The 19,536-nt window shown below is 39.2% G+C and overlaps 1 protein-coding gene across 4 annotated transcripts in view; it reads left to right on the top strand.

Annotated features, from left to right (window-relative positions):
* Positions 1–6,805, top strand: part of LOC103992030 (FIP1[V]-like protein) — a 44,184-nt gene extending 37,379 nt beyond the window's left edge. For 3 of the 4 annotated variants that reach the window (XM_065192317.1, XM_065192316.1, XM_065192318.1), the window contains one exon: positions 5,505–6,515. In XM_065192317.1, coding sequence (XP_065048389.1) covers positions 5,505–6,128 — 624 coding nt within the window. In that variant the 3' untranslated portion in view covers positions 6,129–6,515. Of the gene's footprint in view, positions 1–5,504; positions 6,516–6,639 lie in introns of those variants that run through there. The other variant, XR_010515134.1, reaches the window with a different exon arrangement.
* The last annotated feature ends 12,731 nt before the right edge of the window (positions 6,806–19,536 follow it).

Genomic DNA, 19,536 nt, shown 5'->3' with positions numbered 1-19,536 from the left:
CGAGGTACTGGTGGTACTATCGCTTGTGTCGGGCGGTACTACCGCTTGACAGAGCTTGGGAACCAGGGCTCTGGCAGTACCACCACCTGCTTGGGCGGTACCACTGCTTGATAGCTTGGCGGTGCCATCACCCAGCCCAACTATAGGTTACTGAACTGACCTTTCAATAGGTCTAATTCAGCCCTGGTTCAGGCCCAATAGACTCCTAATCAAGTTGGCATGGTTACGCCCCAAAACCAACTCAATTAGACTCTAAACGACTTCGATCAAGACTCAACAACTCTAATTACAATTATGAAGCCTTCAGCATGTTGTCCGACATTTTATTTGTTCATCCGACACTTCGTCCGAACCTCCGGCGCATTGTCTTTTCCTTCGGCGTATTGCCCGATCCATCGACATGTTAACCTCCCACAACATCCGATCTTCTTGGTGTAATACCCAATCCTTTCGACTCGATGGTTGAACACATGGCACAAAGTCCATCCTCCGGCACGTCGACTAATCCTTCGGCCCGACATCCAATCTCTGACATGATGCTCTTCGGTCCAACGTCTGATTCTTCTGCTTCAACGATTTGCCTTTCGATGGTTCATGATCGAAGTTTCTCCTACGTCACTTATCTCAAATGCATAATTAGTTCATAAATTCATCAATTGATTTCATCATCAAAATTCAGGATTCAACAGTCACTACTGCCACCGTCCGAATCTTTCTCTGTCGCTAGTTCTGTCGTCTACAGCTTCCTCCACCATTGCTGTTGTTCGAAGCTTCCTCCGTTGCTGTTGCTGCCGTTTGCAGCTTCCTCCACCACCGCCATCCTCTAAAAGTTTCTCCATCACCCCGCCCTCTCCTTCCTCACTTTCCACTGTTGACTCTTTTCTCCCCTCTTAACTATTGTTAACAGTAGATTAAATATTGTTAACAGTAGATTGTTAACTACTGCTATCATATAATAGATCATATTTAGATTTTAGCACTGTTAATCTCTTTTTATCAATTGTATTATATAATTTTTATATTTTAATATTTCAGAGTGCTTGCTCGAGCCTCGGGCGCTTTGGGACCTTGGCGCCTAACGCTTTTTAAATCACTAGTTTAGCTCGATCATAAAGGAGTGCATGCTCTTGAAATAGGTAACTGGATCTGACTTCTTTCTGTTGTCTGGATGCCATTAATCTACTTTAAAAATCCAGATTGTTATCATCCTGGATTCTAGTTTTGGTATTAAGAACATGCTTTGAATGAAACTTGCATCATGGATGAAACATGCTGGAACTCAGCATGGACATGCCAAAATCATTAATCAAGAAATCGACATTTTAATGGGTAGTAATGTGGTTTGATTTACCCATTTTAGATGGGATTACAGGGAAAACAAAATTGATAATGACTTTAGCTAATGGAACTAAGCAGATAATTTCTTACTGACATCCAATATACAGTGTGTTGTCAGAATAGTGGCATCCATGTTGCAGTGGTCACATTATGTTGAGGCAGGAGCCACTATTAACCATTGTTAGAGGTTGGTTTGTGTTCCTTTCCTAAGCCCAAGCTGGTTTGACTATCATTTGTTTAATTTGGCTGATATAGGAATTTTACATTCATACACATTGTGTAACTTATACATTTGACATTTCATTCTCCTTAGGAGGAAGTCTTTGTTACTGCTTGATCTTTGGAGAATCATACAAGAGAAAGCTGTAACTATGAACTATCTAGGTTGGCTACATTGATTCTTTTCTCTCTGTTAACCTCTGTTGAGGGCTATATGACTACTCAAACAAAGGCCCATCATCCCTTTTTCATCTTTTCTGATAAGTCTTTTTAGGTTTTCCTAAAACTCTCCTGGAACCACCCATTTAAATTGATTTCTTTCAGCTAAATAGTGCTTATATTGATATTCTTTGGCTGTCTGAATAATGCTAAACAGTTTTCTTATTTGTTATCATGTTTCTTTTGATGAAAGTGGCCTTCCAGAAGTAGACTTACACCTGAAGTAGAAGTTACAATGCTTGGTAGACAAAACTGGCTAAAAGGAAGTGCATTTTCAAGAAAAGCCTTTCTTTCAATGAATGGCTTCAACTGGTGAAGTTCTGAAATCATTTAAAGTTAAACAAACCTAAAGCCCAGTCTTTGATCTTTTTCTCTTTCTATTATCTATACAAACTCTAATAGTAGTCTTTATTACACGTAGTTTAAAGCCAGGTTTGTCATTCCGTATGGACTGGCACACTGCAGCCGGTATTTGCCAATTTGGTCATAAACTGGGATGCAAACCACCTCTTTTCAGACAACTCAGGTCTAATACTTGCTTGGCTTATCGCTTGGAGCGAGTAGGAAGTCCAATTTGTTTATTTTTGTTTTTCTTATTAGGGTTACTCCTTGCCACCTCTCTGTCATGATTTCTCTTGCCTTTCGTGCTTGCCTCCCTCGTGTCGCCTGCCACTGCATGCTGCTGGCCCGTCCACTTGCCATCATCAGCCCGTCAGCTCACAGCCATTAGTTTGTCAGCCTGTTCGGCACTTGTCTACCCGTCGGCTACCATCTTGGTACTACGGTATGTCCTAGTGTAAGGTGTGTTGATATGTCAACACCGACCGGGTCCGATTCCGTTTGACTATGGACTGGCACAGATATGACAAACCCTGGTTCGAAGTTTATGGCTTAATGTGGTGTGACATCATCTTGTAATCTCTGGCTGGTATTCAGATAAAAAGTTCATGCCTGCTTTATCTTTATAGTTCTTTCATTTCTTTTTCTATATGAACTCTGAAGGTACAATCAAGTTCAATACTGTCATTCTATTTAAAGGATTTCAATAAAATCATCCTGGATTATGTGGATTGTCCAATATATTAATGTATTTCTGATTTTCATAGTTATCATGTTCAAGTGCAAAATTTGGAGGAATTATTGCATACTAAGTGAAAAAAGATGTAGCTGTTTCTATGATACACTTATGCATTATGGCAGTTCATCTCATAATATGTACTTTGTGGTCATTACCCTCTTAAGCTTGTCACCCATAAAACATATTTGATATTGAGAAGGTAGCAAGATGATGTCTTTTTTGCCTGTAGCAATCAAGTATGGACCAGTTTTCTTTATCAAAATTAAGAGCTAAATCTAATCCCACGTGGAGGAGGCCAATTCCCATGCAGCACTGGATCTAAAGTAGTCAACAAACTCTAATTATTTCCTGGAGCTAGATTAAAAAAATTGTTATTTCAAATGCTCAATCCAACATTGTCATCTTATACACCATTAAACTTGACATTGATGCTAGTGATACTGTATACATGTTTCATGAGATCAACAAACTGGGAGAAAGATTTATTTATCTCTGGGATCAGAACTCCTACACAAAGAAATTCTGTCAGATTATGTTGTGTCATTTTTCTAGCCTGTCCAACAGTGGCAAGTGCCCCAAATTCTTCCTAAGTTTTAGATTTTCTAGAATATAAACCCAATTCTGTGGACATGCTACTCTCCTTAAAATGCAATAATTCTTCCAAAAAATCTGATGGCAAACTGAGATTGAAAGCCTTAGTCAGTCTTCTCTAATGCAACTTCAAGTTCTTAGACTATCGATACTTTATCTCGTATGCTCTTTTTTTCGTTTTCCAGACATATCTATGTCAGCTCATGTGTGATATCATGTGATTGACAAAGTATGTTTTCTTTGTTTTTGCCCATAATCTATTATGAACAAGAAATAGCTCTATTGCTTCCAAGTGTCTCTATCTACTCATTCTCTATAAGAATAATTCCACTAGACATTGATCACTTCAATCTTAGTTCTCCTTACACATTAGTTAGTTTTGTTTAGATTTTTATTTAATGTCACTTATTGAGAAAACTAGTGAACTAGCAGAATTTTATAGTTTTCTTGTTTGTGTTGAAGAAAAATATTGTTAGTAAAAGATGAATGGAAGATCTTGCAGAAGCATGCATGATGGAACAAACTTGAGTAGCTTGGGTTAGATTGACCATTTACAAAATATAGTTGCTCATGCCACACAACAAAATCTGCAGTTTTTCTTAGGAAATTTAAAAACTGTTTTAATGGAAATTTGTAACCATGAGTGAAAGAATCTGTTTGGCAATCAGATTGGTGTGGTACCAGCTCATAGTATATTTAGTATAGGTTGGATTGGCAGAAAGGAAAAGAGAGGTGCTAAAAGAGGACGTAGAAGAGCAACTGTGATAGGTAGGAGGCAGCGATGCGATAGGTAGGAGGAACATAGCAGCAGAATAATAGGAAGAAAAAGAGAATAAGAAATGAAAATTAGAAGGAAAAGACAGGGTGGAGTACAAGTACTAGGCAGCACGCTTGCTGGTGGTTTTCGTATAGGTCAGCCGTTGGACCTGTAAAAACTGGACTGAACCCATCTCTATGGTCAAGATTTGAATCCAGTATTGTAAGCCTTCTAGATTGTCATGTTGTCTCAAACTTATTGTGCTTAAGTGGACATTCCTGGTATTGCAATTAGAAACTTACTGATGATTCTAGGTTAAAGGATGCTACTGAATATATGGTCATGTATTATGGAGTAGATTAGCTAGCTTGTATTAAGATACTTTGATATTGATTGTGTTGCACAAAGTCTATGTCAGTCATGGTGTTTTAGATGAAATTGTTTGTCTTGCATCTGCTTTCTATTCTAAGATTTAGAGATGATTAGGTGTATTTAAAAAAATTCTTTTCCATAGGACTTTTTATAGAATTTCTTATGAACAGACTTTTGAGTTTTGATCATTAAGAATGTTCAATATTAAAAAAATAAATGTCATTTGGTTAGTTAATCTATCCAAAGCTAGTACCTTAGCTTGGTTAAATCATCTCATAATAAAGATGTGGTGGCTCCTAAAAGCATCTGTGCAATTTTCTGATGCCTGAGCTCATTTCTTTCTGGATGTTCTCTTTTTGACTCTATTAGACAAATTTTAGTTCATCCTTAGTATATGTGCATATGCTTTTTTTTTTTTTTTCAATGGTGGGGAACATTATGGGAAGTGACACAATTTTTTGACTTTTATTTATGCTCCTAAGAAGATGATATTTTTGTCATAACATATAAGATATTTTCTTTTTTTCAGGTGCGTCATCAGTTCATTTTATTTTCTGCATGCGATTGATCGAGCTTATTTTGCTGGATCTTTGTAACCTGTTTTATTTTATTTTTTGATATTACAAGCTTAGCCATATCTCTGTAGATTTAGCTTCATGGATACATGGGAAATGAATGATCAATGGAGGCTACTGATACCTCATAGTCAGACATTAGTGGCATTGATCTTGAACTAGAATAGTGCTTCTATCTCTTACCTCCTTGGACTTGCTTTTCATTGGATATTTATCATCAAATTGTCTGTCTAGATTAAGACTGGAGATAATTAAGAGAATGCTCATGTTTCTTGTACATTCTTTAGCTATTAGATTCCAGTAATGTCACTTTTTGGCATTTTCTGATGGAAGTGTTGATCTTTACTGGCTGTAGCACCTTAGACAAGGCAATCTAGATACAAGTAAAACTGGGAGGCAGAGTAACACACAACATCAAGGAGATAAAAAGGCCAGGAGTTCCAGGCCTAGAAAAAGGGCTTGTCGGCAAGGGGTTGCTTCATGTATCTCAAAACTCAAAAGAAGTCATCAACATGCAGTTAGTTTGGATGCAGTTAGAGACTTTGATAGAGACAACCCAGATGACCACACCATGAAGAAATGCCAGGACAAGAAATCAATCCCACAAAATCATGAAGATGATGAAATTGAGGAGGGCCAGCTCATTGAAGAACCTGATGACCAAGTGGTTGGCTCATCAACAAAGGATCAAATTCCCATGGCAGTTAAACCTATCTTGTCGGTTCATTTAGAGGAGAAAAACAAACAATCCAAAGAAACCACCACAGATAGTGACACCAGTGGGGGATACTACAACAAGCACATACTGGAGACACTGGCAAACATGAAAAAACGTCTAGAGAGATTCAAAGAACCAATTGCTCCAAAACGAGTAGAGAGGAGTCTGAAGTTGCAGCATGATGTCGCAGCTGTAACAGATGAAGTTAAGCAGCAAAGACCTGCCAGAAAACGGCGATGGGGTCAGAGTGGACCACTATAAAGGCCCGTAAACCCTTTTTTTTTAAAAGTTCTTATAATTCACTGCTCAAATTATCTGCTGATGACATTACAGGGTGATCAGAGATTGTGAGAACCAAGTGAAAGTGAAAGTTCCCCACCAAACATCATTGGAAATACCTTGTTCCAACGTTCTTAAGGTTCACTATCTTTGAATAACTGTCTGAACGACTCTTTTTTTAGTTTAATTTTGCTCATATCGAATGGAAATTTAGTGTGATGTGCTTATTATGTTTCTGTATAAAGATTTGAAATCGAGTGACTATGAAAGTTGCATCTGTTTATTTTTCTCCTTTTATGTAAACAAATCTTTGACGAAAGGGCTTTAGCTTGGTCCATTCTAATGGCCAGAATTGTGAGTTAGTGACTACTTTGGGCTTATTTGTGGCTCCTTTTGTCCCCTCTTCTTCCCCGGTTTCTAATGACGGGTTAATTAACTTGCTTCAGCCTACAGGATTTCTGCCAGTGACTTGTTAATCCTACTTATAATGCAGACTCAGTTTTATCAATGCTTTTGCCACTCGGAGAATAATCTGAAGAAGGATGGTGTGCGCTTACATGATTAGGATCGTGCCATGGATTTCGGGAGATAATTATGTTGGATACTATTTTCTTCATTTGCTGGAAAACAAATCAGTTGACACCAATTTTCTTTTTTGACTCTCTTATTCGGCTGTCTTGAGCTTTCATGAATTTGATTCATGGAATCAATGGAGAAAGACAAAGCACCATGTAGAAAGATGATTTGTCATGAAATGTCACCAGATATCATGGAATCAATGGAGAAAGACAAAGCACTATGTAGAAAGACGATTTGTCATGAAATGTCACCAGATATCATGGAATCAATGGAGAAATACAAAGCACCATGTAGAAAGACGATTTGTCATGAAATGTCACCAGATATCATGGAATCAATGGAGAAAGACAGCACCATGTAGAAAGACGATTTGTCATGAAATGTCACCGGATATCATGGAATCAATGGAGAAAGACAAAGCACCATGTAGAAAGACGATTTGTCATGAAATGTCACCAGATATCATGGAATCAATGGAGAAATACAAAGCACCATGTAGAAAGACGATTTGTCATGAAATGTCACCAGATATCATGGAATCAATGGAGAAAGACAAAGCACCATGTAGAAAGACGATTTGTCATGAAATGTCACCAGATATCATGGAATCAATGGAGAAAGACAAAGCACCATGTAGAAAGACGATTTGTCATCAAATGTCACCAGATATCATGGAATCAATGGAGAAAGACAAAGCACCATGTAGAAAGACGTTTTGTCATGAAATGTCACCAGATATCCATATAGTCTGTCAAGAGATGAACAATTTGTCTATAATGTGTGTATTCCACCAATCTTTTCGGTGAATTGAGACTCGACACTTGTGTGATGAGGAACACTGAGAAAGACCTTGAAGAATTGGCTGAGATCTGAAAAGGCTATGTCTTGCAGGAAAGGGGTCAAACGTAGTTGCATTCAGAGAATTAGTATCAAATCACGAAGGAAGTCCCTCCGGTTGTTCAAGCACAAAGCATTCTGACGCAACGAAAGCAATGGCTGGATATCCATGCCCGCTATCATGATTGGTATCATCAGCATCATACGACGGCTTGTGGCTTCAGGGTTATACGAAGAAGACCAGCCCTGTAGCATAAGTTGAACGGTGTTAGAATCAAAGCCATTCTATAATTTCATTGGTTGTACATACAATTGAAGATCTTTCTTTATATACCACATCCTGTAGCTAATAAAAAAATGTAATGAATATCTCAAATCAATCTAGTGGTGTTAGTAGACCGGGTTGAAGAAAGATGATGATTTTGACTGATGGGGCCTAATGCTCATGCTAACACTGACTCCAGCAGCTGTCCAATTCTGCACCTCCATCAGATCCGCTTAGGTATGTATGATCACGATTGGCAGTTTCGTTTGAACCGGAATCCAATCTGTTCATCGGTTTCAAATCGAACTAGAATCGGTGTCTCGGACAGTTTAGTTGTGATTTCTAAGTTTGACAAATTGGAGTCAGCAGTCCCTAAGTTTTGGAAATCGAATTAATCGGTTTCACAGTTTAAAAAAAGAAAAAAAGGGTCAATCAATGTTGGGCTTGACCAACCATTAGGGCTCAAATGGTCGGCCTAACACTCCAATGGCTCAAATGGGGTTGGCCTACAAATTCGAGAGATAAATGATCAATTTGTCCTTCCCAACATATAAAAAACTATTTCATAATTTTAAGTGTATCCAAATCATTTCGCAATTAAAAATATAAAAAATAAAAATAAAATAAAATTGCCCCTTCCAATAGCTAAATAACACCTAGTTTTAAGGGCATTTAAAAAAAAAAAAAACCTTTGAGAAACTTATAAATACCTCTCAAACTTATAGAATTGGTCACCAACTTTATAGTAGACAAAAACCATCTTTGAAACTTTGCAAGGATGATAAATTATTAATATAAAATAGAAAAAACCAAGAGGATTATCAAGCTCAAACCCTGAGCTTGATATTTATTTAACAACTTTTCGTAAGTTTGGTGACAGCATTATTATAAGTATAGAGTTTTCTATTTTTGAATGGTGAACATGATATATAAGTATATTTTTAATTTTGACGATGATTATAAGAGAAATTTTAATAACTTTTATGTCGGAGTAAGCATTCCACACGAGAGGATACAACACCGATAAAACTCAGTTCCCAAAGCAATTGGAGATCAAATATGCATCAACACTGATATAATCAAGATGTTTAAACAAAATTAAGAGATCATTCGTGAAGATTATGACTTTTGATTCAATATATCAACTAAAGAGATAATCAAAATATCCAATATCGAAAGTGATTAAATTTTTTTATTATTTTATATCAACTTTTTTTTAATGTTATTACACTCATTATAGTTATAAATATATTTTTAAAATTTTAAAAATAAAATTATAAATTTTTCATATTTTAAATTATTTGTAATTAAAAAAAATTAGCAGTTCAAATCTGATTTGAAAAATCAAAACGTCGATTCTGAAGCCAAAACAATCGGTTCAGTGAGGGCTGGTTCCAGTTCCAACACATCTTCTTGTCGTAGTACTAGAAATCACTAGAGTTGTATCGACGAAAGAGGAGGACTTGTATTAACTCAGATCCGTCTTCTTGTCGTAGTACAAGACATCGCATGAGGAGCACAGCGAAGTCATCGAGCGCGTCCTCCCTTTCCTACTCGGGTAAACTTTTCAGAGAAAAGAACAGGAGAAAGACACAAGCAGCAGTCAACGCTCTCAAACGATAAATAATGTAACGAAAGTACACCCACGGGATATAATATGTGAACATAAAAGGAGTGTTTCCGGCTGCATGTCTCGGTGCAAATAACGGGTGCCGCTAGCTGAAGCTGGAATGATTAATGCCCGTCAAGAGCAAGTCATCTGATTACGTAGAAGACCAATGAAGGATGAGAAAGTGGGCTCCGCTGGAGGATCCTATGGTACGGTGGTATGGCGTTGGGAGCTTTGCCGGTGGTGGTGTCACCATCCAACCAAATGCAATAAATAATTGAACAAATAATTGATGGGAGGGAGAGGATATTCCAAAAAAAAAAAAAAATTGAAGAGATTTAACATGATTCAATAATTCCAAACTGTCAATCCCAACAATAATAATTTATAAGTATAAAATATTAATTTGAAATGTTTAATCCAAATTAATAAAAGATAATACAGTATAACACTTTATCATATGAGGATAGTATTCACGCATACTTTTTATAGTCGTAGTCAGACCTCTCACGATACTCAATGATGATGTTGTCCTAATTGTATTACTATTTATTTGGTTTTCAGTCATTGATGTTTATGGTTTTAAACAATGATGATGTGACGGTCAATCTCTAGCATGGTAATGACTCCATACTATTATATACCCTTCCTTTCATCATATTCACACAGCTCTTTTCTACTAAGCCTTTCGCTACACTATTTTATAACAATAGTGAATCATACCATTAATCACGAATCACTTATCTGAAATACTTACGTACATTAACTTTTATCAACGGTATTAGAGATACGTACAGCTTGTCATAAGAGTCACAATGTATAGACAAACTTAGTTTGCTGTGGTGAGAGTGGGACATGGCAAGTACCAATGGGAAACAAAGCCATCGACCACATTAAAGGAGGTAAGTTTTTGAGTTTCTATCAAATAATTTTTTATTAATATTTATTAAATTTTATTTATAGGTTTCAATAATTCAGAAGCTTATTGAATATCTAATAAGATAGAGGCTCCGACGGATATCTCATATCCGAACCTCTACTCATCGTAATATTTATCATATGTATGTGACCCTTTAGGCGTAATACCGAGTTGGTCATGAGCTATACATATCAGAACTCCTTTTGGCTCAGTGAATTATTATCTCAATAATAATTCACTCGACTTATCAATTACGGACGTACCAGGTTACTACGTATAGTTCCCAAACGATATGGGAGAATTCAATCCATTGGACCTATTTGTCCTCAATTACAATGTATCTATAGTCCCTCATCTATCTAATTTCTCAAAAATTATATTCCGGGTATAGTATTGTCATGACTATATGATTTCTACTCGAGTCTCGCTCTAATCAGATTCTCTTGTATAACTCTTTCTCTCTCAATCTAAATGACCATAGCTAGGGATTTGCTTGAGCAAGAACACATGAGATATTCCTCTCATGACATTAAGAGCGGATGATTCTCTATCGACACTCAATAGCCCTCGTAAGGTTGGCTATCACTCCTGATGACTAGCTATGCTAAATATGAAACTTTCAGGTCTATTATAAGTTTGGTATCAAAGAGTGAAATACTCATACAAGACATTTTTGGTGTCTCAAGTCTAATAATCAAATACACTACTAGGACGACGGAATTATTATTTAACAATGAGGTATCATCAATCATCCAATATTCTACGAGCGGATCAATTAATGAATTCATTCTCTAATGAGCACCTGTGCGATATCCCTAGTATCCCCACATGAACAACTATGAGACTAGCCACCCCGGACCAGTATATAGTACACCAGTCTATCCGGTTATCTCGATGTCCCTCTCGAATGACCTATAATTGGGATTATTTAGGGTCTATGTTTAAAGACGAATCGGTCTCATTATCATGATCTTATAATGATATGATTTTTATTGGATAAATCCATTGACATTATAATACATGTAATAGGTAATATAAAGTGAAAAAAATATTAAATAAATAATAAATAAAAAGAGTACGTATCATGTCATATGTGTCATCACTCACGTGGTTGGCTTGTAGGATACTTATGACTAGTAATCTCCCATTTGACCTAAAGCTAATCACTACATGTTTAATCCCCATCAAACGCTTGTGACACTCAAAGATAATTTAAGACAATAGGTTTATTAGTGATTCTACAATGCTATCTTTGGATATAACTCTTTCTACTACTACATATCCTCGGGCCACAATCTCTTTAATAAGCTGAAACTTCCTCAAAACACTTCTGATGAGAACCAAGTTCTCTCGCTTAAGCAATCGCCCCGTAGTTATCGCGATATAAGTGAATCAACTTATCGCTACCTAGCACGACTCCTAGATCTATGATAAACTTCTTCATCCAGACTCCCTCCTTTGTTGTTTTTGCCATAGTAATGTACTCTGCCTCTATGGTTGAGTCAACAATAATATCTTGCTTAGAACTCTTCCAACATACTGCTCCTCCATTTAGGGTGAACATATACCCTGAATTAGACTTGCTATCATCGGCATTGGAGTGAAAACTCGAGTCCGTGTAACCCTCCCTAAGGCCACTTTCTCCATATACCAATAAAAGATCCTTAGTCCTTCTCAATACTTAAGGATATACTTTATTGCTTTCTAGTGCTCCAAGCCTAGATATGCTTGATACTTGCTCGTGACACTCAGAACATGTGTTATATTAGGCCTAGTACATAGCATAACATACATGATAGACCCTATTACTGAGACATAAGGTATCCTATCTATGTTTGCCCTTTCTTCAGGAGTCTTTGGGGACATACTCCTAGAAAGAGATATCTCATGTCTCATCGATATAAGACATCTATTGGAATTTTTTATAACAAACCTTTTGACAATGGTGTCTATATACCTGGATTGGGATAAGCCAAGTATCCTCTTGGATTTATCTCTATAGATCTAAATCCCCAAGATATAGGATGCTTCCCCTAAGTCCTTCATGGTGAAATATCTAGATAGCCAAGTCTTTATTGCAGAGAACATTCCTATATCATTTCTAATGATCAGGATATCATCCACATACAATACTTAAAAGGTGATAGCGCTCCAACTTATCTTTCTGTATACACAAGACACATCTTCATTCTTAACAAAGTCATAAGATCTGATCACCTCATCAAATCTTATGTTCGAACTTTAGGAAGCTTGCTTCAGTTTATAGATGGACCTAAGCAATTTGTACATCTTATCTAGACTTTATTTGGACACGAATTTCTCATGATGTATCATATACACCTCCTCCTCGAGGTTGCCTTTGAGTAATACAGTTTTTACATCCATCTACTAGATCTTATAATCATAGTGTATTGCAATAGCCAATAAAATTCAGATATACTTTAGCATAGTTATGAGTGAGAAAGTTTCGTCATAATCAACACCTTACCTTTAACGATGCCCCTTTCACTCTACTTGTACCTTCGTGAGTCATTTCGAGTGTATACCAAATATCAAACGCGATTTCACAAACCGAAACACGATTGAATTCATTTTATCAAGCGTACAAAATAAGATATTCATAGCCTTTGCGTTAAGAGTGAAAGTCTTCTTCTCCAATTCATTCCAATCGATCAATGGAAGAGAAGACTTCGAAAATCCATTTTTGACAAGATTCCAAAGTTCAAAATCCATTGAAATAAGGAAGATCCTCATTCGGGTCTTCTAATAGGTGTAGTCCGTCCCATTGCACATGGGTGGACATGTAATAGAGTGGCCCTCTTGGTTTCCGGCGTATGCCATCTCTCTTGGGTTTTAATCCATTTGAGAGTTAACCCCGCTCTGATACCAATTGTTAGGATCAAGAGCACTAAGAGGGGGGGGGGGATGGGGGGTGAATTAGTGCAATAGAAAACTTTCAACGATTTAAAACGACGTTCGTACGATAAAAATTATTTCGATAAGAAAGTCGATTCAGAAATCACTTTAACTTGTGATCAAGCGAAATGCAATTAAAGTAAAGATATAGAGGCAGTTTACAGTTGAGATAGAGAACAGAATGTAATTGCAAACCGAAATACGACGTTCGTATGATAAAAGCGATTTCGGTATGAAAGCCGATTCAGAAATTGCTTTAACTTAGATTAGGCGAAGTACAGTTAAAGTAAAGCTATGGAGGCAGTTTGCACTTAAGATAGAGAACAGAAAGTAAATGCAAACAGAGATTTAGAGTGGTTCGGTCAATCTTGACCTACATCCACTTTTGGCTTCCTCCTCCGATGAGGTCACCGACATCCACTAGAGGCCTTCCTTTAATAAACGAAGGCCAACCACCCTTTTACATTTTCACTCCTTTTGACGGACTTAGGAGACAACCCTTACAGAATTTTCTCTCCTCTCTTGAAAGATCAAAACTTGGAAGAAAAGAGGGAGGAGAACTTCTAGCCTTTACAACACTTTTGAGCTCAAAAATCATACAGTAAGATTAGATTTTCGGTGCCCTTTCATGTAGGAAAGGGTCGGGTATATATAGGCCCCAAACTGGTTTGAATTTGGAGCTCAAAAATGTCATCTCCCGGATTTCCGGGGTCCTAGCGGTACTACCACTTGACTAGGGAGGTACAACCACCTGGTAGCTCGGAGATTGAGCCTTTGGGTGGTGCCACCGCCTGACAGGGGCGGTACCACCACCTAGTCTTGCTCGAAGACTGAGCCCAGGCGGTGCCACCGCCTGACTAGGGCGGTTGCACCGCCCAGTCTCGCTCGGAGACTGAGCCCAAGCGGTGCCACCGCCTGACTTGGGCGGTTTATTAGAACCCTTGCAGATTCTAAACTTGGGGTTGATCTTTTTAGGGGATCGGCCTCCTTAGAACTCTATAGGGGTTCCTCCCTCCAAGTTACTACTCAAAGGCTGCATAAAAGATTCATCTATTGCTTATCAAAAGAGGAGGAATATATGGCTATTTATAGGGTTTCTAAACCCTAACTCCTAATAGGACTCCTACTCAAGACTCCTACTTCTAACCAACTCCTAATAGGACTTCTACTCAAGACTCCTATTCCTTTACAACTCCTAATTCATCTCTAAGAAACAACCTCCTAACCCTAGCCAATCTCTTCACCTCTTTAATAGGGGTCGACTTAGGTAGGTTTTACATGAATGTCCCTCTCAATTAGGACTCTCCTAGCTAGAGTCCTAATAGACCCGCCCTCTTCAAATTAGCCTTGTCCTCGAGGCTGACGATTTATGAATTTTGAGAGTTTGATCTTCAAGTCGTTATAGTTCTCCCAAGTGGCATCTTCTGTTGGTAGGTTCACCCACTGTATTAGCACTTTAGTAGTGGGTCGTCGTCGTCGAGTCACGATCCGTCGATCGATAATGTCACTTGGCTGGGTCTGGAGTTCTCCTTGGATAGTCATATGTGGTGGGTGGCTTTGGGCTGTCTCCAAGTACCTATTTATAACTTTTGTCTCGCCGTTGATTTGTGGGTGATATGTCATACTCCTTTTCAATTTAGTACCCTGCATATGGAATAACTTTGTCCAAAATCTGCTCGTGAAGATGCAAGTATAATTTATCATAAGCACAATGCATCCCTTATAGTGTAATTCTTTTGAGTCCCAATTGTAATGAGCCACGAAGCTTGGTGCTTCCTCCAATTTTTTTTATAATCTTACTAGTCTCTAAACCTTCCTGTCATTCCATCTTAATATCCTCAAGGAAGTCGCTGGTCGGAAGTGAAATGGCCGAAACTTCTACTTGCTCGGGTAGTTGTGAAAGCGCATCTGCAAGAACATTCTCTTTCCCCTTTTTATAAGTTATTTCATAATCAAATCCAAGAAGTTTTGTTACCCATTTTTGCTGCTCAGGGGATGATATCTTTCGTTCAAAAAGTACTTGAGGCTTTTATGGTCAGTTTTAGTTTGAAATCGTCGACCAATCAAGTAGGGTCTCCACCTCGTTGCTGCGTGCACAATGGCGAGCATCTCCTTATCATATGTTGACTTATTTTGATGGGAGGGAGATAATGCCTTCCTAGTGTATGCGAATGGTCGACCATCTTGCATGAGAATGGCTCCAATTCCGACTCCAGAATTGCTTCAATTTTGAAGGGGTCCACTGTCACACCTTCCTCTGATATGATATGCCCAAGATATTCGACCTTCTGTTGAAGAAAGCAAAAATTCATAGTGGTTGTTGTGTGTTCAAAAGGTGGTTTTCGGTATGTCTTTTTCGCATACTCATATTTGATGATACCCGGATCAAAGGTTCAGCTTTGTGAAGATTTGTGCGCCCTTTCATCTAGCAATTCATCTGCTATTGGAATAAGGTATTTGTCCTTGATGGTTATGCTATTGAGAGCTCGGTAATCAACGCATATTCGCCATGTTCCGTCCTTCTTGCATACAAGTAGCACCGGTGAAGAGTAGAGGTTGCAACTTGGCCGAATAACTCCTGTTTCGAGCATCTCTTTTACAATCCTTTTTATTTCATCCTTCTGGAGATGTAGATATTGATTTGGCCGAGTATTTGCTAGAGGTTTGCTTGAAAGAATCGTTATACAATGATCATGTTGACGGGTAAGAGGTGGGTTGCACGGTTCGTCAAATATATTTAAAAATTCAGTAAGCAAAGGAAGTAGATTTGGATCTTCAAATTCTGTTGGCTCTCCCTTAGTTTATTGCTCAAGTTGTACCAAAAAGCCGCTGCATGCTTTATGCAAAACCTTCTCCATTTGTTGTGTGCAAATCGTTGTTATGTCGCCCCCACATTTCCCGTGCAATGTCACCTGTTTCTCCTTACTGTAAAATTTCATAATTAGTTTCATAAAATTTCAGGAAATATCACCTAATGTTGTCAACCATTTAATTTTGAGCATGGCCTCATGATTGTTAAGAGGGAGAAGAAAGAAATCTGTAATTATCTCTTGGTCCTACAGCAATAGTTTCTCTTGCGAGCGCCTACGATCACAATTCAAAATTCGTCCGTTGGTGACCTTAACATCAAACCTGTAGCGATTCTCGATAGGTAATGCTATCCGAATAACAAGCTTACTATTTAGGAAGTCAGTAGTACTGCCCGTGTTGATGAGAACAGTGATCGGTTGTTGTTTGAGAAGGCCTCCAACTTTCATCGTTTGAGGGGTTTGAGTAGCCGGCTAGTGCGTGTACTGTAACGTCAGTCGATTGTGGCTCTTCTTCCGCATCTTCTTTATGTTCAAGGTTCTCTTCTGAATGTTTAATGGCCTCTTCTTCTATTGGTTCAATCATAAGAAGTCTCCCTTTCATCATTTGCGAGTTTGAGTAGCCAGCTAGTGTGTGTATTGTAACGTCGGTCGATTGTGGCTCTTCGTCCGCATCTTCTTCGTTATGTTTAAGGATCTCTTTTGAATGCTCAATGACCTCTTCTTCTACTGGTTCAATCAAAAGAAGTCTCCCTGTTTTACAACAATGCTTGTAACTCCACGGCTCATCGTAATGCCAACATAACCGCTTCGCAGATTGCTCCCGAAGCTCTTCTCTTGTCAACTTCTTTGGTGCAGGGACTCGATCGATAGTAGGGGGGGCTGAGGGCTTTAGTATTTCTGGTTGAGGAGCAACTCTAGTCCTCCAAGCTTCATGATTCAATCGCTCCTCTTGATGTCGTGCGAAAGAGATGGCTGTCATAAGCGTGTACGGTTGTCGCGCTCTAACTTCTCCCTGGATCCCTGGCTTCAAGCCCTCAATGAAGGTCCTCAATAGCTATTTTTGAGACCAATCATGAGTTTGATTAGATAACCTTTTAAACCTAGTTTGGTACTCCTGAATGGTGGAGGTTTGTCGGATCTTTGCTAATTGTCCGTCAATATTCTCGTAATCGATTGGTCTGAAGCGGATCAGCAATCCTTCTTTGAATTGTCACCATGAAAGGACTCCATAAGTGTGTTCAAACTAGTCAAACTAATGTATGGCATCCCCTTCAAGATGTATAGCTGCAATTTTCACCATAGATGCGTCCGCGGTTTTGTGGTACCCAAAATATCGCTCCGCACGCGAAATCCAACCAACCGGGTCTCCTTCTTCCCATCTAGGGAAGTCCACCCTCATGCGTGGATAGTTGGGATTGATCATAGAACCTCCTCTCTTTCGGAAGTCATCTATTCGGGCTTGGTGCGATTGGGTAGAGCTCTCTCATTGATGTGATTTCTTCGGGCTTAGTGGTCGGCCCAATCTGAGTTCAATAAAGAGTGTCCGAATCGTATCCTCCATTCGTGCCTTAAAGGCTTCGAATTTAGCATTGATTGCCTCCTCAGATGCCATAGTATATGCCTCCAAATCTGTGATGTTATGATCTCTCTTTTGTTGTTGGGTTAAAGGCATGTATAGGTTGAGAGAGGTGATGGTCGAAAGGGTTGGTGGATTGGTAGATGTAGGCTGCGGTTTAGGCTTATTTTGTGGCTGTTTTGGGTGCTTTGAGGGTGTGGTTTAGTGGAGTTTTAGGGCTGTGGATGAAAGTTTTGGATCTGTGGTAGATGGTAGCAAATGTTTGATAGAAATAAGTGGAAGTTGCAGCAAGTATGTGTTGTCTTGTAAGAGTAGAATTGTCATCGAAGAAACAACGATTTCTCGACGTAATTTCCACCAAAAACTTGAGAGAATTGAGGAGGGAATTGATAGCAAAATCACAGTTTATATGATAGCAAGGATGTCTAATTTAATCAAGAAAATTTTGGCAGTATAACAGTAAGGAAATTGGTGCAAGTTGCGATTGCAGAATTCTTGTCGAAAAATTTCTGCGGTTTATGACAAAAATTTGCAGCAACACAAAATCGTTTTTAGGGATGAATTCCTTAATAGATCAATCTTAGATGAAAGCCAAGATGATCTATAAAGTGTATAAGAAATTTCATTCAAAAAAATTACAAATAGATAGGTTAAGGCAACAATATACGGCTGAAATTTACTATAGCATAGATTGTTGAATCTCGTATTTTGATGATGAAACTACTTGATATATGTTTATGATTTAATCTGCGTTTTGAGTGACGCAGGATGCTTCGATCAGGATGAGACAATTAAAGCAGGAACATCATGTTGTGCCGGAAAAACATGTCAGAAGATTGGACGTCGGGCCGGTGGATCGGTCGACGTATCGACAGAAGGCTTCGGGTCGTGGACTCGGGCATCGGGCCAAGAAGAGCGGGTATTGTGCCAAGGATATCGGAGTTACGGAGTCGACTGGCCGATTGGGCAATAGGCTGCAGAAGAGCACGATGCGCCGAAGAATCGGACGAAGCGTCGAGGGACCAATGACATGCCGGACAACTTGGTTAATTGCTTAGAACTAATTGTCTCGATCGAAGTTTTTGTTTTGTTGTGCAGGATTAACTACGATGAAAGTTAGACAAGCAGCAGGTGTTGCGCCGGAGTCAAGATCATGATCACGTTGGGAGTTCTAGAGTTCGACGGAAGTTCGGACGGTCGTCGGAGGTTCAGCGAGAACAGATCCGAGAAGTCCAGAAGCTTGCCAAGCGAAGCTCGTCGGAACTCGCCAAGTGGATCGTCGCAAAGTCCAGGAGTTTGCCGGAAGTCCGCAGAAGCATCACCGAGGGTTCATCGGATGATCGACGGAAGTTCGCCGGAAACTCGCCGGAAGAAGCGATTGACGTACCGAAGCAGAGCTGCAGAATTTGTCTTAGATTTAATCGTAGTTAGCACGGTGATTAAGTTAGAAATGGGAGGTGATCCCATTAGCTTAATCCTGGGGCAATTGGGCCCCTGAAGAACTCAAGTTGGGTCGAATGGTTCAACCCATTCGAACCCAAGTAGCTGTGGGAGGTGCAACCGCCCAGGCAGGGAGGTGCAACCGCCCAGGCTAAGTCTCCCAGCGAGACTGGGCGGTGCAACCGCTCCAGCCAGGAGGTGCAACCGCCCACGGCTCAGTCTCCAAGTGAGACTGGGCGGTGCAACCTCCTCTGTCAAGAGGTAGCACCGCCAGAGCTCAAGTTCCGAGCTCTGCCGAGAGGTGCAACCACCGAGCTCGGTCTTCGAGCTCTGGCAGAGTGATGCAACCTCCTTGGACAGGTGATGCATCGCCTGAGCTCGGTCTTCGAGCTCTGGCAGGAAGGTGCAACCACCCCTGACAGAGAGGTGCATCCGCCTG

This window comes from Musa acuminata, chromosome BXJ1-7, assembly GCF_036884655.1.
Source record: "Musa acuminata AAA Group cultivar baxijiao chromosome BXJ1-7, Cavendish_Baxijiao_AAA, whole genome shotgun sequence".
NCBI lineage: Eukaryota > Viridiplantae > Streptophyta > Magnoliopsida > Zingiberales > Musaceae > Musa > Musa acuminata.
The sequence above is the reverse complement of the archived record's forward strand: the minus strand, read 5'-3'. Positions and strand labels throughout refer to the sequence as shown.